This window comes from Lepidochelys kempii, chromosome 12 (genome assembly GCF_965140285.1).
Source record: "Lepidochelys kempii isolate rLepKem1 chromosome 12, rLepKem1.hap1, whole genome shotgun sequence".
In the NCBI taxonomy this organism is placed as follows: Eukaryota; Metazoa; Chordata; order Testudines; family Cheloniidae; genus Lepidochelys; species Lepidochelys kempii.
The window spans coordinates 7,692,822-7,716,291 of record NC_136391.1 but is presented as its reverse complement, the minus strand read 5'-3'; the positions used below and the strand labels follow the sequence as shown (position 1 = coordinate 7,716,291).

General features: G+C 51.5%; 2 protein-coding genes across 4 annotated transcripts in view; one reads left to right on the top strand and one right to left on the bottom strand.

Annotated features, from left to right (window-relative positions):
• Window positions 1-53: 53 nt before the first annotated feature.
• POLR2C (RNA polymerase II subunit C) lies at window positions 54-15,690 on the top strand. The gene is made up of 9 exons (XM_073307419.2): window positions 54-139; window positions 4,864-4,913; window positions 5,536-5,604; window positions 7,084-7,136; window positions 7,271-7,399; window positions 8,552-8,603; window positions 9,173-9,341; window positions 13,614-13,688; window positions 15,048-15,690. The coding sequence occupies exons 1-9, from the start codon at window positions 54-56 to the stop codon at window positions 15,190-15,192; spliced, it is 828 nt and encodes a 275-aa protein (XP_073163520.1). The 3' UTR covers window positions 15,193-15,690.
• A 1,466-nt stretch (window positions 15,691-17,156) lies between these two features.
• DOK4 (docking protein 4) overlaps window positions 17,157-23,470 on the bottom strand; it is a 41,882-nt gene continuing 35,568 nt past the window's right edge. For all 3 annotated transcript variants that reach the window (XM_073307417.2, XM_073307418.2, XM_078848085.1), the window contains 2 exons: window positions 20,194-20,317; window positions 17,157-19,823 (listed from right to left, as the gene is read on the bottom strand). In XM_073307417.2, the coding sequence (XP_073163518.1) occupies window positions 19,696-19,823; window positions 20,194-20,317 (252 nt within the window). In that variant the 3' untranslated portion in view covers window positions 17,157-19,695. The remainder of the gene's footprint in view (window positions 19,824-20,193; window positions 20,318-23,470) is intronic.

Here is a 23,470-nt window from a genome sequence, read left to right as displayed (position 1 = left end):
GGCGGGGACGGGGAGGGAGCGGAGCAGGCCGCGGCCCGGGGCCCGCCACCGCCATGCCGTACGCCAACCAGCCCACGGTGCGCATCACCGAGCTCAGCGACGAGAACGTCAAGTTCATCATCGAGAACACGGACCTGGCGTGAGCGGGGGGCTCGGCGGATGGCTGGGGGGGCTGCGGGGAGCGGGGGGCTCGGCGGATGGCTGGGGGGGCTGCGGGGAGCGGGGGGCTCGGCGGATGGCTGGGGGGGCTGCGGGGAGCGGGGAGGCTATGGGGAGCGGGGGGCTCGGCAGATGGTTGGGGGGGCTGCGGGGAGCGGGGGGGCTATGGGGAGCGGGGGGCTCGGCGGATGGCTGGGGGGGCTGCGGGGAGCGGGGGGGCTATGGGGAGCGGGGGGCTCGGCGGATGGCTGGGGGGGCTGCGGGGAGCGGGGGGCTCGGCGGATGGCTGGGGGGGCTGCGGGGAGCGGGGGGCTACGGGGAGTGGGGCACTCAGGGAATGGTGGGGGGGTTGCAGGGAGCAGGGGGGCTTGGAATGATTGGGGGGCTGCAGGGAGCAGGGGGGCTACGGGGAGGGGGCTCAGGGAATGGTTGGGCGGCTGCGGGGAGCAGGGGGGCTCAGGGAATGGTTGGGCGGCTGCGGGGAGTGGGGGGCGGCTGCAGGGAATGGTTGGGGAGTTGCAGGGAGCGGGGGGGCTATGGGGAGTGGGGCACTCAGGGAATGGTTGGGGGGCTGCGGGGAGCAGGGGGGCTTGGAATGATTGGGGGGCTGCAGGGAGCAGGGGGGCTCAGGGAATGGTTGGGCGGCTGCGGGGAGCAGGGGGGCTCAGGGAATGGTTGGGGGGCTGCAGGGAGTGGGGGGGCGGCTGCAGGGAATGGTTGGGGAGTTGCAGGGAGCGGGGGGGCTATGGGGAGTGGGGCACTCAGGGAATGGTTGGGGGGCTGCGGGGAGCAGGGGGGCTTGGAATGATTGGGGGGCTGCAGGGAGCAGGGGGGCTTGGAATGGTGGGGGGGGCTATGGGGAGTGGGGCACTCAGGGAATGGTGGGGGGGTTGCAGGGAGCAGGGGGGCTTGGAATGGTGGGGGGGCTATGGGGAGTGGGGCACTCAGGGAATGGTGGGGGGGTTGCAGGGAGCAGGGGGGCTTGGAATGGTGGGGGGGCTATGGGGAGTGGGGCACTCAGGGAATGGTGGGGGGGTTGCAGGGAGCAGGGGGGCTTGGAATGATTGGGGGGCTGCAGGGAGCAGGGGGGCTACGGGGAGGGGGGCTCAGGGAATGGTTGGGCGGCTGCGGGGAGCAGGGGGGCTCAGGGAATGGTTGGGGGCTGCGGGGAGTGGGGGGGCAGCTGCAGGGAATGGTTGGGGAGTTGCAGGGAGCGGGGGGACTACGGGGAGTGGGGCACTCGGAATGGTGGGGGGGTTGCAGGGAGCAGGGGGGCTTGGAATGATTGGGGGGCTGCAGGGAGCAGGGGGGCTACAGGGAGGGGGGCTCAGGGAATGGTTGGGGGGCTGCGGGGAGCAGGGGGGCTCAGGGAATGATTGGGGGGCTGCAGGGAGTAGGGGGCGGCTGCAGGGAATGGTTGGGGAGTTGCAGGGAGCGGGGGGGCTATGGGGCGTGGGGCACTCAGGGAATGGTTGGGCGGCTGCGGGGAGCAGGGGGGCTCGGAATGGTGGGGGGGCTGCGGGGAGTGGGGGGCGGCTGCAGGGAATGGTTGGGGAGTTGCAGGGAGTGGGGGGACTACGGGGAGTGGGGCACTCAGGGAATGGTGGGGGGTTGCAGGGAGTGGGGGGCTCAGGGAATGGTTGGGGGCTGCGGGGAGTAGGGGGACTCGAAATCATGGGGGGGTTGTGGGGAGTAGGGGGCTCAGGGAATGATTGGGGGGCTGCAGGGAGTGGGGGCAGCTGCGGGGAATGGTTGGGGAGCTGCAGGGAGCTGGGAGGAGCTCTGCTGCACAGAGTTGCCAGGCTCTTGGGGGGGGGCACACTCCTCCCTTGGGGAGGATCCTGCTCCCCTTGCCCCACAGCTGTGAGGGGCCTGGGCCACATCCCACACTTTGCCCCCCTCCATTCCTCCTGGGGCGAATAGGGCAAAGGGCTTCACTGCACCTTGAGGCTCCATCTCTTCTTCCTCTCCCCCCCCCATTCCCCTCACCGAGCTTTTCCCTGCCCACCTTCAAGCCTTGGGATCCTGTCCTCCCCTGGCTCTAAGATGCCTGAGGGGTGCCCCACTGGGTGGGAAAAGGAGACCCCCTAGTGCATGGTGCCCTCTTCCCCTCAGTGCGTTGCGGGGTGGTAGAATGGTGCCGGGGCACAGACTGGGCTGCTGGGGCCCTGGGGGCAGGTGATCAGGCTGAAGGACTGGTGGAGGCTGGGGGGGAACGCAACAAGGAGAAATGCCACCCACACTGGGATGATCCAGGCATCACAATTCCCACTCTCCAACTCCATAGATTGGCCCCGCTACTTTGGTCTTGACCTTTATGTCCCTTGGCTGGGGGAAGACAAATTTCTCCCCGTAAACAAACCCTGTCCCCCCCAGCTATCTATGTCCTGGCTCTAAAGGTTCGTTCACAAGTATGTTTCATCTTTACATTGTTGTGTTTAGCATGATCCTTGGCTAAGTATATTCAGGGCTCTGTGCACTCCTCATTTTTGCCACAGAATTGTACTCCAGAGTCTGTTTTCCTTTTAAAAAATAACATTTCTAGTTTTGTTTGTGAAAAATCCCTTAAAAACATGAACAAAATGTGACCCAAGCCCTTACTGTGTGCGTGAATCTGCAAACAGCCTGAAATCATACCCCTGAGAGGTGGGAACTGCCCTATTTATTTCAGTGGACCTGGTAATCCACAGTTCAGAATTTAAGTGTCAGCATTGTCTACCATTTGCTGCTGATTGTTTTAGCAGAAACAGAAAATGTGCTTATCCTACAAACCCAGACGACCTCCCAGGATCCCAAAAGGGCCAACTATCCTTACCTGGCTGCCAAAACCTCTAGCCTCTCTCCCCTCCAGATAAAGAAAAGTCTGTGGTAGGGTGAAAACATAGGGAAAAGGTAAAATAAATGGCCTCCACACATAAATAGGAGCTAGGATGCAGATTATATTTTCATATTGAATTTATTACTCTCCATTTTCAATTTAAAAATTAAACTAATCTTCAGCCAGCCACACTAGAGTCCCACGCAATCCAGGGACCTTGCGGCAGAATCGGGGCCAATGTTCTGCCGAGCACAAGGGGCCGTGACTGTATTACTGTGGACACTTTAGTTTATGGCATTGTGACCTCTGTAAGAATTTCACAGATAATCATTAGCAAGTCTTGCTTTTCCACTAGGGCCTCTCTCCTCAGCAGGAATTGCCAGTCATTAACCTGGGGGTGGCTTGTTATGGGGAGACTGTAGAGAGTATGATTGACCCTCTTATCATGAGTGGTCAGATCAGGGATAAAGGCTCAGGGCTCTGTTTATAGACAGCCCGCTATTAACGAAGGGCAGTAGCATTAGGAGCAGGGTGCTGAAAGCTGCAGAGAGCCCCATTGGGTTTACTCTATCAATAAAGCTTTGCTGGGGGAGCAAACAAATAGAGCTGTGGTTGAATGAGGAATGAAGAGGATCCAGGAAGCAGGTATTGGCCGGCTGCACTTTGGCCATGTCTGTTTGGAGCAAACCTTGTACCTTAAGACACTCGGGCCTGGTCTATGCGTAAAAGTTAAGTCAGTATAGCCCACGCCCCTTATCGGTGTAGCTATGCCAACCTAACTCTTAGTGTAGATGCAGGTAGGCCATCAAATACATCAACGTGACTACCATCGTTCAGAGAAGTGGCGGAGCTGTGTAGACCAGTGTTCCCTCCACAGTGTAGACCAGGGGCGGGCAAACTTTTTGGCCTGAGGGCCGCATCGGGTTTTTGAAATTGTGTGGAGGGCTGGTTAGGGGAGGGGGTCGTGCCCCTGCCCCCTTGGTCCCCTGGGACTCCTGCCCCATCCACACACCCCTGTCCCCTGACTGCCCCCGGACCCCCGCCGCCACATCCAACCCCTCTTCTCATTCCTGACTCCCCCGCCCCAGGACCCCTGCCCCATCCAACCACCCCTTCTCCCTGACCACCCCTGGAACCCCTGCCCCTGACTGTCCCCTGCCACCCCATCCAACCCCACCTCTCCTTCCTGAATGCACCCCCCCGGGACCCCTGCCTCATCCAACCACCCCTTCTCCCTGACTGCCCCCCACTGCACCATCCAACCCCCCTCCTTTCTGACTGCCCCCCCAGGACCCCTACCCCCATTCAACCCCCCTGTTCCCCGCCCTCTGACTGCCCGTCCCCTATCCACACCCCCGAACTCCCCTGCCCTCTATCCAACCCCCCTCTCCCTGCCCCCTTACCGCACTGCCTGGAGCACCAGTGGCCGGCGGCACTACAGCCATGCCACCCGGGTGGAGCCGGGCCATGCGGCCGCCACCCTGCAGCACAGAGCAACGGGTCAGGCCGGGCGCTCTGCAGCTGCGCCACCCCGAGCATGGTGCCGGCGGTGAGGTGAGGCTGTGGGGGAGGGGCTGGGGACTAGCCTCCCGGGCCAGGAGCTCAGGGGCCGGGCAGGAGGGTCCCGCGGGCCGTAGTTTGCCCACCTCTGGTGTAGACAGTACAGCCTCCCTCGGATACTATGATGGTGGATGTGGTATCGGACTAGAGAGAGAGAGAGACGCCCTGAATATCCCTGTCCTCATACTGAGCTCTCCTTTGTGTATAGTTCATGTTAGCTGAGGTCAGGGTAACTCCTCATGTCTGTCTCTCTCTCACATGGGATAAAATGCATTTTGAAATTCATTACTTGTGTTTCTCAGTGCTGGTTTTCTCCTCTGTTACAGGGTAGCGAATTCCATCCGAAGAGTGTTTATAGCTGAAGTTCCCATAATAGGTATTTTCTCCACCTTTAGTCTTGTCTTGTCTGTTCATGAAGAAGATCCCGTAGGGGTACATCTGCACAGCAGTTAAGAGGGGGATTCCTAGCTTGGGTGCACAGGCCTGTGCTAGGTCTGCTTGAGTGATCACACTGAAGATAGCAGCGGGGACACAGTGGCACAGGCCGTGGCTTGGGCTAGCTAGGTGCGTGCAGTCCCGTGCACCCTCTTGGGAAGCTAGCCTGGGTGGTCACCTGCGCTGCCGTGACCACACTGTGATTTTTAGCCCAGTAGCTCAAGCACGGCTAGAACGTGTACTACCTGAGCTGGGAATCGCCCACCAAACTGCCATGTAGGCATCTGCTGCCATTGTCACTGGTCCTTCGGTTCCCAGCCATCCTCTCACCTGTGCCAGACTTCCCTCTGCCCCTCGTCTTTGGGGAAAGGTATGCAAATGGTGTTAAGGTTCCTGAGCCTTTAACATTTAGTTAGTCATTAGGTTTTGCGCATGGGAGCTAAGACCATCTAAACTTTTCAGCCTCTCTGAAACCATGTATCATCCTGGGGGTACATGCCCCAGGAACTCAGTGTCTTTCCGCCTCCAAGAGATTTCATTACTTGTTTCTGTTCTGTTTACAGCCATAGACTGGGTCCAGATAGATGCTAACTCCTCTGTGCTCCATGACGAGTTCATTGCACACAGATTGGGTGAGTAACCAACATCTTAAAGAAAGGAGGAAAATTATTCTGGACCTAAGTATGTCTAGAATGTATTGTAGGGAACAATCCTAGAATCATAGGGCTGAAAGGGACCTCATGAGGTCATTTAGTCCAGCCCCTTGTGCAGAGGCAGGGCCAAGTAAACCTAGACCATCCCTGACAAGTGTTTGTGAGCCTGTTCTTAAAAACTTCCTTTGGTAACCTATTCCAGTCCTTAGGCTTTCTAACTAGAAGGATAGTTAATATTTAATCTAAATCTCCCTTGCTGCAAACTGAGCTGATTACATCTTATCCTACCCTCCGTAGTTATGGAGAACAGTAGATTGCCATCTTCTTAATAACAGTCCTTGACATATTGGAAGACTTATGTCCCCCACCCCCTTAGTCTTCTCTTGACTGATCATGCCCAGTTCTTTCAACCTCTCCTCACAGGTCAGGTTTTCTAAACCTGTTTTTTCATTGTTGTTGCTCTTGTCTGGACCCACTCCAATTTGTCCATAACGTTCTTGAAGTGTAGAGCCCCAAACTGGACACAGTGCTGAGCAGAGTGGAGCCGTTACCTCCCATGTCTCGCATCCAATTCTCTGTGAATACATCCCCGTATGACATTTGTCTTTTTTGCAGCAGCACCATACTGTTGACTCATTCATGATCTACTGACAGGTTTCAGAGTAGCAGCCGGGTTAGTCTGTATCCGCAAAAAGAAGAGGAGGTCTTGTGGCACCTTAGAGACTAACAAATTTATTTGAGCATAAGCTTTCGTGAGCTACAGCTCACTTCAGCTTATGCTCAAATAAATTTGTTAGTCTCTAAGGTGCCACAAGTCCTCCTGTTCATGATCTACTATAACCCCCAGATCCTTTTGTGCAGTACTGCTGCCTAGCCAGTTAGCCCCCATTTTGTGTTTGTGCATTTGATTTTTTCCTCCTGCATGCAGAGCACTGCACTGATCTGTGTTGAATTTCTCATGGTGATTTCAGTGCAGATCTCCAATTTATGAAGATCATTCTGAATTCTAATCCTGTCTCCCAAAGTACTTGCAACAAGCAGATTTTATAAGTATGCTCTCTGCTCCATTAAAGACATGAATGAAAATATTGACTAGTACTGGACCCAGGACAAACACCCAGGGGGCCCCTCCATCCCCTTGATAGGTCCTCCCAGTTTGACATTGAACCATTGATAACTATTCTGAGTACAGTCTTTCAACCAGTCATGCACCCATCTTACAGCAATTTTATCTACACTGTATTTTACACTCTTACACTGGCCCACAAGATGTGTGGAAACTGACCCTATTGGTCTTTTCTGTCTCTAACTGCTGATGGGACCTTCTGTGATGGTGAGATGCCAGGAGCTTTGTCCCTCTCTGATGGTCCCACCTGGAGGGATGTTAGGTCCCTTGGTATCACTTAGACGTATTTCATGGTGTTTTCTGCACTCTCCCTAACTATCATCTCTCCTCAGGTCTGATCCCACTCACCAGCGATGACATTGTGGATAAGCTGCAGTACTCCAGGGTGAGTTCAGAGATATGCCAATCTCTCGTTGAGAGGGCTGTGGGGGGAGAATGGCCTGATCTGACATGGGATGCTATACATTCTCATTGGCAGAGAATAGTGGTCCTGACCTGTTTCTTACCCCCTCTCCCTAGGATTGTACATGTGATGAGTTCTGTCCAGAGTGTTCTGTGGAGTTTACCCTTGATGTCCGGTGCAATGAAGACCAGACTCGTCACGTGACATCCCGTGATCTCATCTCCAACAACCCCCGGGTCATACCGGTCAGTATAAGATCAAGTCAGTCAGTAAGGTCTCTTCCCTACCCTTTTCTCTAAGGCTCCTGTTTGATAGATATGACGTCCTTACATTTTAGGCATCCTAGCTAGGCATTCTGTCTGTCTTCCCCTCCACAGTCCAAGTATGCACTCTTAGATCATCCATCGCCAAGTTCTTCCTAGACAGCCTCAGTGTTACATCACCTAGACTTGTGTTCTAAATCATGATGGCTGGGGGGCTCTTTGGAAGAGCTCTCAGAACCTTCAAAGGCCTGGCAGAAATTCTGCTGCCTGCAAGTTTGCTTGTTGGCCCTCAGCAGTGCTAGGTGGCAGCGGTATCTCAAATGAGGCATCGGAGCAGGATGTTAAGAGAGCCCCAGGAGAATGGATTCAAAGGGATTTGGTGGGGCAAGTCTTTAAAATACCGCTAAATCAGGGATACCTAGCCACAGGTGAGTAGTCTGAAGGCTGCCCCTCGTTTTCGCAAAGTGGAGCAGATCGCAGATGGTTTTCTTTTTAAAAAATACTGTGCTGAACATTCCTTGGAGTAGCCAGACCACTTTGATTATGGTGGGGCCCTGCGTGCTGGGTCTGTTATCTGCAGGCCAAGCCTCCATATTAAAGATAGAGCCGCTCTGTGCAGCGGCATGGAACCACAGGGGTCACATTCAGCCCACAGACTGCACCACTCGGTCACCCTATAATATGGGAACACTGGTTGGAAAGATGTATAGGCTGGCTCTTCCTCCCTATACAATCACGAACCCAGGTGTGTGGGGCTCGAAGGGACCAAGAGAAGTCAGCTAATCAACCCCCCTGTGCTGAGGCAGGACCAAGTAAACCTAGACCAACCCTGACAGGTTTTTGTCCAACCTGTCCTAAATATCCTCCAACGATGGGAGCTTCACAACCTCCTTTGGAAGCCAATTCAAGAGTTTCAACTATCCCTATAGTTAGAAAGTTTTTCCTGAGATCTAGGTTAGATATTCCTTGCTACAGATTAAGTCCATTATTTCTTGTCCTGCCTTCAATAATTCGCTACGGGCTAAGTCTGTTTGCAATGACGGTCCTCTTAGTTTAGTGGGTGAGCCAGGGTTCAAAGTCAGGAGAAAGGGGTTGGTCCCCCCAGTGACCTCATCTGTGGCTCGTTCTGTGCAGGTGACTTCCCGGAGCAGAGACAATGACCCCAATGACTACGTGGAGCAGGATGGTAAGTGAGTCACTGTATAAAAGAGCTGCAGAGAGAAATAGATTTTCCTCTTGGGCTCTTTGCCCCACACCCCAAATTACTAGTCAGTTAACCCTGGGGCACTTGCAGATGTGGTGCTGACAGCCAAAGCTGGCACTGTGGAAATGCCAGTGTGCACAGGGTTAACTTTTTGCTCCAGTAAACAGATGTGACCCCTGCATTTACTGCTACTTCGGAGTTAGAGTGTTTGGGAGGTAAAGGAGATCATCTCTCTTTCTGTTATAACTGGATGTTACAGCAAAGATGCAAAACCAGCTTTTCCTCATCTGCTGTGGTCTAAGGGCCAAATCATGCCCTCATCCACATGTACAGCTCCCATTTTTCCATCAGTGGGAGTTGCATGGCTGATATCAGGGAATGAATAAGCCCTTCTAAGACTGTAAATGAGCTCTGCTTTCTAAGGAAATTTCCCTATGCACGAATAGTTCCCCACTCACTCATCACTCAAATGCAAGCATGCTACCATGCGAGGATTTCTCCTTTGCAGCCACTCTCCCACCCCGATTTGACTCAGTGTTTGTGCTTCTCAGACATCCTCATTGTCAAGTTACGGAAAGGCCAAGAGCTGAGATTGCGAGCCTATGCCAAGAAGGGGTTTGGCAAGGAGCATGCCAAGTGGAACCCTACAGCAGGAGTAGCCTTTGAGTATGATCCAGACAATGCGTTGAGGCACACAGTCTACCCCAAGCCGGAGGAATGGTATGTTCTGGGTTGCAAATAGCATTGGTTGAGTGGCACGTGTGATCACAACCAAGAGAAAATATTCTGTATTCAGTACAAGAGACTACATTAATGCAACACTAACTGAGAAATTAAAACCACAAGTTATGAGATTACTTAAAGTTAGGGTTCCCATAGCATCTGTATTGTTCCTCCAGTAAAGGTGGTCATCTGGGTGGTTAATGCTATTTTCAGCTTGAGATATTCCTGTAGTATTAGGCATGGGTGATCCTTACTTTGACAGCCTTAGTGTCTCCCATTCTAAATATTCTTAGTCAAACGTGTTCACTACAAACTCAATTTAATTTCCTTTCACATCATTTCCAATAGCTGGTCGAGTTCTAACCCCAGAAGTAATTTGTTAGAATTTGGTAAGCAACTGAAAATAGGGGGTTTGGAATGAAAATGCCACCTCGCCCTTAGGCAGAGCAACTCCTGTGTGTGTGCATTTGAGTGTATTTGACTATAACAGTGGTTCCCAGTTATTTTCTTGGAGCTTCCCATGGTGTGAATTGGGCAATCCTCCCCCCCTTCCCCCCTCCCCCCTCCCCCCCACACCTCTCTCCTGGTTCTAACGCCATGTGCTGACACAGTTGCTGCTGTCTCTCCATTTTTCTGTTGCTTTTATCTTAGTATTCCACGCCCCCCCCCCCATATTCTTTGCCGACATTTTCCCCTGCTCCCCTTCCTGACGCCCTCCTACATACCCCCACACCAGAAGGCTACCTGCTCCTGCAGGTGAGGAGTGACCATTGGGGCCATCCAAGGCGCAGCTGAGTGCCAGGGGAGCAGAGAAGAGGCACTTGAGTTGGCAGGCTGCTGCCGGCAGCCCTGTACTTGTAAGCTGCCCCCATGGATGCGCAGGGAAGATTGGGTGGCTTTTAATGAGACGTCTGTTAGTTCACTTGCAAACATGGTAGCTTGTTTGCAGCCTGAGTGTCGGAGGCAGGAGGTGGAGCTGGGTCCTTTCCCCATCCTCTTTGATTCTCTCCTGTGCCAAGCCCTGAACTAGCCTGGCATGCCCTTCTCCAACAGCGGGCCTGTCCCTCGGTTGGGAAACACGCATACGTCTTTAGCTAAGATCAAGTATAGCAGTGGTTCTCAACCAGGGGTACGTGTACTCCTGGGGGTATGCAGAGATCTTCCAGGGGATACGTCAGCTCATCTAGAGATTTGCCTAGTTTTACAACAGGCTACATAAAAAGCACTAGCGAAGTCAGTACCAACTAAAATTTCATACAGACAGTGAATTGGCTATACTGCACATTGAAATGTAAGTACAGTAGTTATATTCCAATTGATTTTATAATAGTAAAAATAAAAGAAAGTAATTTTTCAGTAGTCGCGTGCTATGACACTTGTATTTTTATGTCTGATTTTGTGAGCAAGTAGATTCATAGATATTTAGGTCAGAAGGGACCATTATGATCATCTAATCTGACCTCCTGCACAATGCAGGCCGCAGAATTTCACCCACCACTCCTGCAAAAAACCTCACACCTATATCTGTGCTATTGAAGTCCTCAAATCGTAGTTTAAAGACTTCAAGGAGCAGAGAATCCTCCAGCAAGTGACCTGTGCCCATGCTACAGAGGAAGGCGAAAAACCTCCAGGGCCTCTTCCAGTCTGCCCTGGAGGAAAATTCCTTCCCGACCCCAAATATGGCAATCAGCTAAACTCTGAGCATATGGGCAAGATTCATCAGCCAGATACTACAGAAAATTCTTTCCTGGGTAACTCGGATCCCACCCCATCTAATATCCCATCACAGGCCATTGGGCCTATTTACCATGAATATTTAATTACCAAAACCATGTTATCCCATCATACCATCTCCTCCATAAACTTATCGAGTTTAATCTTAAAGCCAGATAGATCTTTTGCCCCCACTGCTTCCCTTGGAAAGCTATTCCAAAACTTCACTCCTCTGATGGTTAGAAACCTTCGTCTAATTTCTAGTCTAAATTTCCTGGTGGCCAGTTTATATCCATTTGTTCTTGTGTCCACATTGGTACTGAGCTTAAATAATGCCTCTCCCTCTCCGGTATTTATCCCTCTGATATATTTATAGAGAGGAATCATATCTCCCCTCAACCTTCTTTTAGTTAAGCTAAACAAGCCAAGCTCCTTGAGTCTCCTTTCATAAGACAAGTTTTCCATTCCTCGGATCATCCTAGTAGCCCTTCTCTGTACCTATTCCAGTTTGAATTCATCCTTCTTAAACATGGAAAACCAGAACTGCACTCAGTATTCCAGCTGAGGTCTCACCAATGACTTGTATAACGGTTCTAAAACCTCCTTATCCCTACTGGAAATACCTCTCCTGATGCATCCCAAGACTGCATTAGCTTTTTTCACGGCCATATCACATTGGTGGCTCATAGTCATCCTATGATCAACCAATACTCCAAGGTCCTTTTCCTCCTCCGTTACTTCTAATTGATGCGTCCCTAGTTTATAACTAAAATTCTTGTTATTAATTCCTAAATGCATGACCTTACACTTCTCACTATTAAATTTCATCCTATTACTATTACTCCAGTTTACAAGGTCATCCAGATCTCCTGTAGGGTATCCCTGTCCTTCTCTAAATTGGCAATGCCTCCCAGCTTTGTATCATCCGCAGACTTTATTAGCACACTCCCACTTTTTGTGCCAAGGTCAGTAATAAAAAGATTAAATAAGACTGGTCCCAAAACAGATCCTTGAGGAACTCCACTGGTAACCTCCCTCCAGCCTGATAGTTCACCTTTCAGTAGGACCCGTTGTAGTCTCCCCTTTAACCAATTCCTTATCCACCTTTCAATTTTCCTATTGATCCCCATCTTATCCAATTTAACTAATAATTCCCCATGTGGCACGGTATCAAATGCCTTACTAAAATCTAGGTAAATTAGATCCACTGCGTTTCCTTTGTCTAAAAAATCTGTTACTTTCTCAAAGAAGGAGATCAGGTTGGTTTGGCACGATCTACCTTTTGTAAAACCATGTTGTATTTTGTCCCATTTACCATTGACTTCAATGTCATTAACTACCTTCTCCTTCAAAATTTTTTCCAAGACCTTGCATACTACAGATGTCAAACTAACAGGCCTATAATTACCCGGATCACTTTTTTTCCCTTTCTTAAAAATAGGAACTATGTTAGAATTCTCCAATCATACGGTACAACCCCTGAGTTTACAGATTCATTAAAAATTCTTGCTAATGGGCTTGCAATTTCATGTGCCAATTCCTTTAATATTTTTGGATGAAGATTATCTGGGCCCCCCGATTTAGTCCCATTAAGCTGTTTGAGTTTCGCTTCTACCTCAAATATGGTAATGTCTACCTCCATATCCTCATTCCCATTTGTCATGCTACCATTATCCCTAAGATCCTCTTTAGTCTTATTAAAGACTGAGGCAAAGTATTTGTTTAGATATTGGGCCATGCCTAGATTATCCTTGACCTCCACTCCATCCTCAGTGTTTAGCGGTCCCACTTCTTCTTTCTTTGTTCTTATTTATATGGCTATAGAACCTTTTACTATTGGTTTTAATTCCCTTTGCAAGGTCCAACTCTACCTGACTTTTAGCCTGTCTCACTTTATCCCTACATGTTCTGACCTCAGTAAGGTAGCTTTCCTTGCTGATCCCTCCCTTCCTCCACTCCCTGTATGCTTTCTGCTTTTTCTTTATCACCTCTCTGAGATGCTTGCTCATCCAGCTTGGTCTACAACTCCTGCCTATGAATTTTTTCCCCTTTCTTGGGATGCAGGCTTCTGATAGCTTCTGCAGCTTTGATTTAAAATAATCCCAGGCCTCCTCTACCTTTAGATCTATAAATTCTTCAGTCCAATATACTTCCCTAACTAATTTCCTTAATTTTTGAAAGTCAGCCCTTTTGAAATCAAAAATCCTAGTTGCAGATTTATTTTGTTAATCCTTCCGTTCAGTTTGAACTGAATTAGCTCATGATCACTTGAGTAGTTTTGAAGTGAGGTGAAACTTGGGGATACGCAAGACACATCAGACTTCTGAAAGGGGTACAGTCGTGCTGGCTAATGTCTGTTGGCAGACTGTATCGTGCTTTGGCCATTGGACTCTTCCATCTCTGTAATCTTAAATACACGAATGCCATCCTCCTGCCCCAGTTCATTCATATGCTGAATGTTGGCCACTCGTGGGACCAAACTGCTGCCTAGGGTGAGAAGGAGCCAGTGGGGAGGTGGGTTCCAGCACTAACCTTAATTGCTGTATTTGATCCTAGGCCAAAGAGCGAATACTCCGAAATTGACGAGGATGAGGCCCAGGCTCCCTATGATCCCAATGGAAAGCCAGAGCGGTAAGGAGCAGTGCATGGGGAAGGAGGACATTTCCCAACGCCACCTGGAAGCGCCTCAGCCCATTGTCTGGGCCTTTAGCGGTGGGGTTCAGTGACTTTGCAGAATGATTTGCCAGCCTCAGGAGCTGGTGTTTCCTGGGGAGTAGGTTGGGGCCCATTGGTGGCGCAGTGAAATGGGAACCAGGACTGGCTGGCTGCTCCCTCCAAGAGAACTTGCCCTATCAGAGAATGGGAATCCATTCAGTGGGGCAGTGCAGGACTCAGGGTGCCTCTCCTCTCAGATAAGAGTGCTTCTTCCACGCTGCAGCTGGTTGGGACCACCAAGCTTTGGGGCTCATGACAAATCACTGCATGGTCTCCAAGAGGGGGCAAACCAGCAGAGGTTTGTTGAGGGCTCTCATCTCCTGGGGGAGGAGGAGTATCACTGCAGTAATCCCCTTCAGACCACAAGCCTGTCCCAGGTAGAACAACAAACACAGTAGCTCCAGGTAACAAAGTAAACACACTAGTCCTGCCCCAGGCCTACCTTCCCACAGAGAGGCTCCAGTGTGTGGTTGTATCCTGGTCCTCAGCTGGGCTGTCTTTCAGGAGCTAGCGCAAGAAATCTGCCTCTTTCCTAACCTCCTCTGAGCTGACTCTCCTTTTAACTGCCCCCTCCATGTCTGACTGCTCCTGCAGAGAGGGCAGGGCAGGGCAGGGCAGATTAAGCCTACAGAAGCTCATTAACCCTTCCCCAGACAGGGCGGGGTGCACGAAGCCTCATTTACACTGTGCTGGGTTATACACATCTAATGGCTGACCCTGATGTCATCAAAGGCTTGCTGGGGAGTTGTGTGAGTGGTACAGAGATGTCTCATTCCTGACATTTGTTCCTCTTGCACTGGCTTCTCTGCACTGGCACGTGCGTACCATGCTGCATCTTTGTCTACAATGAATATGTTCGAAGCTGGGCAGGTGAGCTGAGATTCTGGGACATACTGGTATCCCCATTTCCAGTGCTGAAATGACTGTTAACAATTTGTATTGCAGTAGTGGCCAAAGCGGCCACCCAGTCAGATCCAAGCCCGTTGTGCTCGGCGCTGCGTGATGGGTTGCATGGCAATTGTGAGCAGAGACAGAAATTCCTCGAGAAAGCTTTCTGAGCAATATGCAGTAGCCTGTAAACTTACAAACCGTCATTTTGGATCTACGGCTGCTGGTGGAAAGATGGGTGGAAAGGAGGGGCTAACGAGGTTCCCAGGAGCTGGGAATGAGATCTCCTTGCAGTGAAATACAATAGGGTGGAAACACATTGCAGAGAGAAATTTCCAGTTCTTTGCATTCCTGTATAAGAATTTTAATTTCCTCCAATACCCTCAGGTTTTATTACAACGTGGAGTCCTGCGGCTCCCTGCGGCCGGAGACCATCGTTCTATCGGCACTGTCCGGTCTGAAGAAGAAACTGAGCGACCTCCAAACCCAGCTAAGTCACGAGATCCAGAGTGATGTCCTGACTATAAACTGAGCCCTGCCCCTTCCTGCAGAATCTCCCGTTGTGACCAAGTCTCACTGATGTGCCACACTGTTCATGGAGCCACCTGCTTTTTACCTGGGGTGCGGCTAATCGGAGCCAAGTGAACATGGAGCCCTGCTCCCTGCGTGCTGAACCTTCAGTCTCAGCGCCTTCAGGCCTTTCTGGCACTGAACTGGTGGGAATGTGATGTGTATTGAGACGGCTTCCAATCAGTCGCCCTTCAGAGCATGAAAGCTGCTCTGGGGGAGCAGGGGTGAGATTTCCAGAATAGTGCGGGGATGCTCCCAGCTGTCGCCAGTGAGACCCAGGTGTGGTATATTATTATTGTTGTGTGGGGATGTGAATCTGTGTAAACGACCCTAGCTCTTGCCTGTTGACACTGGACTCTGGCCATCGGTCGGCTGGGCTTTGGAAGCATGTATCTCAGCTCAGTTACACAACCATATCCTGTTTGTTACCATGCTGAATAAAGCCTTTTTCCTATGTTCAGCCATCCCAGAAAGCTTGTCTGAGGCTGCAGGAGGAGGGTCCCAGCCATCCGTTCTCTCCTCCAGACATGCACGGAATGAGGTCTGCTTTGCAGGGCTGGCTGCTCTTTGCTTTTTGCTGCTCCAGACATTCTCTCCTACAGAAACCAGCCCCCAGCCCTGGCACTTGTATATAGTGTGGCATCTGTGGCTAAGGTGAGTCTGTCTGAAGCTGGGCCGGGGAGCTGAGCTGCTGCAGAAGGCAGTGCTCCAAGAGGGACCCTATGTGCCAAGGAGGCTTAGCTGGATTTAGACGCCTCGGGGGTACTCTGTATGGGGAACAGGGTAGCTGGGTGCCTGTCACTGATAACCCCTCTGATTCAGTCAGCGTCAGACCTGTACAGTGCCGGGAGTTCAGCACCTATCAAACCGTCACCGCAATTGCGGTGGCTGAAATTCCCCCAGACACTCTTGGCCTCCCCCCCACCACTATCACCCAGCAGGACTTTAAAGATGAGCTCCTAAAGAAATGCCAATAGCTTTCTGTGGGCAGCCTGGAGCGAGAGAGTGATCTGGGTTCGTAATTACTCCAGTCACGGAGGAGGGGCATTCCCAGTGCAGCATCCATGATAAATGGAGAAGGAAAAAAGGCAGAGAGCAACTTGCTCTGGTCACACCACAAATGTGTGGTGCAGGGGTCTTGGCTGGGCAACACTGCCTCCATGTCCAGGGCTGAAATGTAGCTTTCCCCTGATGCTTTGCTGCTTCTGATCTGCTGTGGCATGCCCTGGATAACCAAGTCATGGTGGGGGATACTTAGGAGCTGTTTGCCCAGTATAGTGGGGTGTGGGGAGTTCTGGACCCAGCCTGTAGGGTTCAGAGCCTACAAGGTGCTTGAAAATCCATCCATTGCCTTAACCATGCTGGGATTCCGCTCCTTTCCTTGCTTGCGAACAGCCCAGCCTGGGCGCTTGCCAGACTGTTCGATGAAGTGAGCTCCTAACGGGTTTAGGAACACAAGTACCGACACCTTTCTGTGGGACTTGTGTTCTTGAGTCCCTCAAGTACTTCTGAAAACTTCCCCATGGTGTCTGTTCTGAAGAGCCATGAGGACCTCAGCCGGTTTTGGAGAGAGCATGGCTTTGCAGGCCGCAGAACACCTGGGAGCAGTATTCACCCTGTTTGGGTCAGGCTGGGGAGGGGCTGAGAATCACTCCAGTGGTGGACAGAGGATTACAGAGCTCCTTTTTCTTTAACCTTTATGTGCAGATCACTCAATCTGGAAAAGACACACACACACACACACCCCATACTGCTTTAAAGCTTCATTGAAGCTCCCGTGAAATAGCCTGTGTAATGACCCTTTACACACTGCAGCCTTGGATCTAATTCAGTCTTGAGCATTTCAGATGTTCGGAAGCCTTCCCTGATAATCAGGACCTTTGTCTTCACTGCACCATTATCACTCTGTATCCCTTGCACCCTGTACCGTGTTTGGAGTTAGTAGGCAAACAAGAAGGGTGAGTAAAGTTTATTGATTGAGCAGTTCCTTTAAAAAACACAACATTTTTGGCAATAACTGCTATGTCCTGTCTTGCCTGGCTTAACGCATCTGTGCATCAAATTCCTGAGGCAGCCTAGCTCCTGCTAGAGCTTTCACCTGTCCCAGCATTTAGCAGCTCCATGCCTCCAAACCTCAGGGCAGGACCTGTCATCATGGGATGGCCCAGCACTTGGGCTCCAGCCTTACAAACCCTTTTCAAAGTTGACAGTGTCTCTGCAGCGATGTTTTAAAGGCATGGGGCCAGAGACTCAGCTGGTACAACTCTGTGTACTTCCATTAGAACCACAGCTGAGGACTTGGTCCGCTCCTGTAGCCTGAACCAAAGCATTTTACCCTAGTGCCTAAAACAAAAGTGAATAGCCAGGGCACCCAGATAGGTGTTTAGGCTAGGAAATGACAGCAGCTTACACCTCATCTGTGAGGCTGTACATCCATTAAGCTCCTCTGATCCACAGAGTTATGTGGTCTAGACTTGAACCTGGCTGGTTCCTGTCACTCCAGATAAGTGTTGTGGGGAAAGGGCACTGAATTTAGTGGGCCTTGCAACAGGGCAGTTTGGACAGTCGCTGGTCTTGTGTGCCAGGACTTCTCCAGCAGATCTGTCTGAAAGGTCTTCATCGTCTTACACATCACCTACACACACACACACACAACCAGAAAACAAGAGTATTTACAGGTGATAGTCCACAGGGTCTCCCCATCCCCAAGAGACAGTACCTTATTCTTTAAAAACAAACCAACCAACCCAAAGTGAGGAAACCCCAATGTTGGTACTGCAATAAAAAGATAGCCCTTCTGAAAGGTATTCAATAAATAGCAGAACTAGAAAATCAATTGCTTTGATTTGATTTCAGCATATTAAAACCAACTTCCACCTGCCCAGGGGTTCACTAATTATTCTCAGGAAGTGACCCACGGGGGGAGGGAAGAGCTACAAAGGAGATTGAAAAGGGCCTGGGGCTGCACACCAACCCTCTGGCAGCATTGGCTCCTTGAGACTGCGGGGCATCTAGTGGAAATGAAACCTGGGTCCCCCACCATCAGCTAGAAGCACAATGTCCCTTACAAGGAGGAAGCAGGGAAGAGGTTGTGTGACCAACTGATTGTCTCTGGCTAGCCTCCTGTCAATGGGCTTTGCTGCAGGTGAGAGCACCCCAGAGGAAACGGGAGCCATGGGCCGACCCAGGAGGTAAAAGAAAGGGAACTTCTCAAAACGGATGCATCCCAACAAGGCTGGCTCTGCCAAACAGGTAGATTGGGCAGGTTGCTACCATAGCTTAGAGGCAACGAAGTATTTAGTGGCTGTGTATTAAGGGTGGGAGGGGTGTAGCCCTACCAGCCTGTGCTAAAACGAGGCAGCCCTGTATATACCCCATCCCTTGCAACTAAACTGCCGTGATCTGGAGAGAAGGGCTTGGTTTGGAAGGGAAATCCATGCTTCAGCCACGTAGCTGCTAGAATCTGAACCGAGGAGACACAGCTAATGGAGCGAAACCCCGCTCAGCCGGTCCCCAGCCCACTGAGAACACCGCCCTCCGGAAGCTGGGGGAGTTTGTGCAGAAGTCACAGTTCGGAAAGAAAACCAGTTTCTCCTGAGATGTCAGAAAGTTCCATGGTGTGTGTTCTAGTATCTTCAAGAAGTGCAAAGTGAGCGTAGACTCGCAAGTCCCCATTCCTCCCTCTCCAAGGGAAAGCGCTACTGTATTCAGGAGGGAGCATCCATTTGCAACCTATGGGACCCTCCGGCCCTAAAGGAACAGGCCGGATTGGCAGCAGCCTCTCAAAAACGTTCACTTCAGTTGCCCTGCTTCGAGTATCACTTCATTGTTCCCACCGGCTGCCAACAATAACCGCAACCCGTCGGCCACTTGAGAAAACTCAGTCCTTCCACTCTTGAGCCTTGCTGAGGGGATCCTGGGGAATTTCCCTTCTCAGCAGAGGTGGTGGGGCGTCTGCTCCAACTGGGGCTGGGTTTCCCTCACGATGCCACCCTAAGAAAAAAAGAAAGATCCATCCACCCAAGAATTAAAAATCTCTGGTGTCTCATCTTCCCCGTGTCTGTTCAGTGGCTAAAAAACTTGCATTCGTGTGAGAAGGAAAGTCTCTTAATATAGAATATGTATAAGCAATAGATATTTAAAATCGTTTAACAACATAGAGCTAGACATCATCTTCCCTATCGTAAGCTCCTCATGCTTAATCTAGCATGGCCAGGGCTAGAGTTTGGGGCCATCTCCAGCCTCCTTCCCAGCACAGGGGACCCAGTCTCACACTCTCTCCCTGCAGGCAGGAGCTCTGATAACTTCTCCAAAGAGAGGGGAGGGTTCCCAGAACTTCAGCACCCTCAGGAAAGGAGGGGAGCGGGGCACTGGAAAACAAATGTCTCCTGCACTTAACGCGCCCTTTCTCCAGCATGCCCTGGCCCCTGGGCAGGGCTGGGGGCTCTCTCCACTCAGAGCACGGTCACTGAGAAGCAGACTTGGACTCTTTGCTGTCGCTCTTGCCGCTTTTTGCAGGCTTTGGCTTCAGTAAGATGAACCTGTTCAGGAGGTCTGTGTCCGAGCTGGCCTGGGCTCCGGAGTATACTTCACCTGCGGACAAAGCAGAATTTTGTATTGTTTCCTGGTCCTCATAGTACTGAAAGGTGAAGGAACCGCAATCATGTCCTTCAGTGCCTCCTGCTGGGACTGGGCTATTAGGGAGCTGCCACAGCCAGTGCTCCTGCAGGAATCTCTACACCACCCCCTGCTGGAAGGGGCTGGGACTGGCGTAGCAGCGAGCTCCTGCACAGCAGCCCACTGGCTTCAGGGACGAGAAGCTGGGATGGGAAGCACAGAAAGTTTCACTAGCCCTATACAAAGCCTATGGAGCAGCAAACCAGCCCCTTCAGTAGAGGCGGGTAGAGAAGCTCCTGGCTGGAATGATCCCACGGCGCACAGGAGGAATTCTGGAGACACTCACCGGCATAGCTGGAGGACTCGGCCATGTTCTGTGAGCCGGTGATGTGGTGCCAGTAGGCGCTCCGGGGCAGCATGGTGGTGGGCGTGCAGGGATAGGAGTAGTGCTCTGTGCCCTTGTTCAGCAGCTGGAGCAGAGAGACAGAAAGTGGTGGGGACTATTTTAAACATCAGCCAGGACAATCCAGTTGCTTTCAGCTCCACCAAGTTAAATACAATTATTGTCTGGCCAAGGCGGCATGAGCGGTCAGGCCTGAGAACCCTCTGACAGCAGCCACTGGAGACAGCGGATTCTGACCTCTGTCATGTGATGAGGCATCGTCTTTCGTAACCCCGTATGTGGCGGGTGACTGGGATCAGGAAAGATCCACTTCTCCATGTGTCGCCTTTGTCACTTGGGCTCAGAAACCTTGGGCAAAACAATGGAGCGCACAAAGCCCCTTGGATCTCTCAGCGTGGAAGGCAACACGGCCGAGAATTGGAATGAGAGCTGCAGCACTCCCAGATTCTCCTGGGAACAAGTGGCATTGCAAAGAAAGGGGGAAATCCTCCATGGGGCCGGCCCAGGAGCACTGGAGGGCTATAACACGGGCTAGTGGGAGCACATGGCTAGACAAAGTCACGCAGCATCCCTTGGGAAAGGCGCCTTGTCCTTACAAGGAGTGCAGTCAGCCCACTGACCTTCCTGTTACAACGAAACGAAGCCATGGGAATTTGAAGAGTTTGCAGATGGACTAATTAGAGACTCAGTTACGTCTGCTGTAATGGATAACGAGGTTCAAAGAAGGTTACAGCAAGGAATGGACTATATTTACAGAGGACTGGGGAGACTATTCCAAGAACAAGCAGCGAGAGAACTGAAAAGCAGCTGATTAAAAAGGCAGAGCAAGGCTCCCGTAAGGCAAGGGTTAATTCCGTAGGGCCCATCACCTACTTTACTTCATGAAAGCTGCTAAACCCGGTCAGCCAATCAGGTCCCTCATTTTGGCTAGACTTTCATAGCAGCCGCCTGTTTTTGTGAATGGAGATGTCCCCTCCCGTTGGGAAAGAGCCCATGGACTGTACCAATCTCATGGGGCGGGGGGGAAATGGATGGACTGTTTTTCTTATTGAAAAATGAAATATAAGCCAACATGCGAGTGCTTTTTAACCTGTTCACAGAGCTTCCTTTTCCTTTCTAGGCTTTTCTGCGGTGCTTGTCACTTTGGTATCTGACAGAGCTGCTCGTGTCTGGTACTAGGAAGTGGTTTTGCTCCCTGGCTGGGTTTTACCTGCGGTTTGTGGAGCTGTGCTGGGTATTAGCCAGTCAGCTCCTAAGAGTTCCCTGTAGTTCCAAACAGAGGAGACAGGGAAGCGGCCCTGGAAAGACGTTTAAGCACTGCGCATTGCAACGTGCACATCGGGAAAAGAAAACGACAGTCCTCACCGTGGTCCCGAGCCATCACAGGACATGAATAAAAATGTTAAGCATTTGGTTTCGTTTCAGTGACTTCATGCTTAGTGCTTTGCTGGACCAGGGCCTATACTCACCCTCATGTATTTGTGATCTCTAGGTGCACTGATCATGTGCAGTGATCTACATCAGTAGTTTTCAAATTGTGGGTCGCAGCAGCTCTGGTCAGCACCGCCGACTGGGCCATTAAAAGCCCCGGCGGCGGTGCTGGCCGGCTAAGACAGGCTAGTCCCTGTCTGTTCTGACACCACGCTGGGACTCGGAAGTGGCCAGCAGCAGGTCTGGCTCCTAGGTGGGGGGACCACGGGGCTCCGCGGGCTGCCCCCACCTTGAACACTGGCGAGAGCCACGCAACTCCACCTAGGAGCCAGACTTGCTGTTGGCCGCTTCTGGGGTGCAGTGCCAGGACAGGCAGGAAGCCTGCCTTAGTACCCCCGCTGCACTGCTGACCACGAGCTGACCAAGGTAAGCCCACGCCCCAACCCCGTGCCCCAATCCCCAGCCCTGAGCCCCCCCCAAACCCAGAGCCCCTTCCTGCAGCCAAGCCCCTCATCCCCAGCCCCACCCCAGAGCCTGCACCCCCAGCCCAGAGCCCCTCCTGCACCCCAAGCATCTGCCCCAGCCCTGAGCCCCCCCAACTCAGAGCCCCCTCCTGCACCCCAAAGCTCTTCCCCAGAGCCTGCACCCCTCCTGCACCCAAACTCCCTGCCCCAGCCCAGAGCCCCCTCCCACACCCTGAACCCTTCATTCCCAGCCCCACCCTGCAGCCCTCACCCCTGCACCCCAACCCTCTGTCCCAGCCCAGAGGCGCCTCCCACACTCCAAACCCCTCATCCCCAGCTCCGTTGGGTCGTGGGAATCAACAATTTTCTTCAGCTGGATCACCAGAACAAAAAGTTTGAAAACCACTGATCTACATAGCACGCACAAGGTAAGGTAATGTTACAGGGGGACCCTTCACCTTCTTTATTATCCAAGCTTTGTGCACTGAATGTGTAGCTAGTCACATGATCGACTAACTAATGTATGGGTGCTAGATTAGATTTGAAGTTATAGGTTTAAGGGGTAAAGAGTAAGTAGGACCACACGACAGGGATGTAGGACTGATGAGTGTGTGTATTAAGTATATAAGATAAGGCGGTCCTGCAAGGCCTACAAGCTTTAGGTCTGTAAGAGAGGTGGCTTGGCCATAGAAGCCTCAGGCCTGAAACAGGCTGACAGAACGAGCTGAGCCAGGGAGAATGCTGGAAAGTGTAAGATTACAGGACGAGATGTTCTGGAAAACATGCCACAGTGTACCAGGTGATACGGCAAAAAGCCGGAGAGCAACATTTCAGGGAATTCTGTACAGTAATAACCTCAAGTTGCTATGGTAACTCACTGACATAGATGTTAATGAGAAGACGGGGAACTAAGTGGGTAGCCTATGAGAAATGGAGCATCCTAAAATTCATGGGGCGTGGAAGTGCAAATAAGGAAAAGGGGGTGAAACTCCTGCGTATGCAGGAGTGTAGTAGGCATACAAGAAACTCAGGATAACAGGTGTTGCCTAATCTAAGTGGGCAGAGAAGCCCGTCCAGAAACACCGAACGAGATGGCCACCTGCCTGTTCATCTCACCCATATCGGTGTTTCCGTGGGGAGGAGAGTATGAAATCATGAATGCTGGCTAGCTTAGGGTTTCTCTCTCCTCCCTGGGTGCGTTTCAGTGTTTGTGGCTTTGTACATCTGCTTAATAAAATCCTTGCTAACTTGTCAGCATATTACTTGGGGGTCACCCTTCCTCGTGTGTGCCAAGCGTCTCCAATTCTAGTGATCTTCCCAAGAGT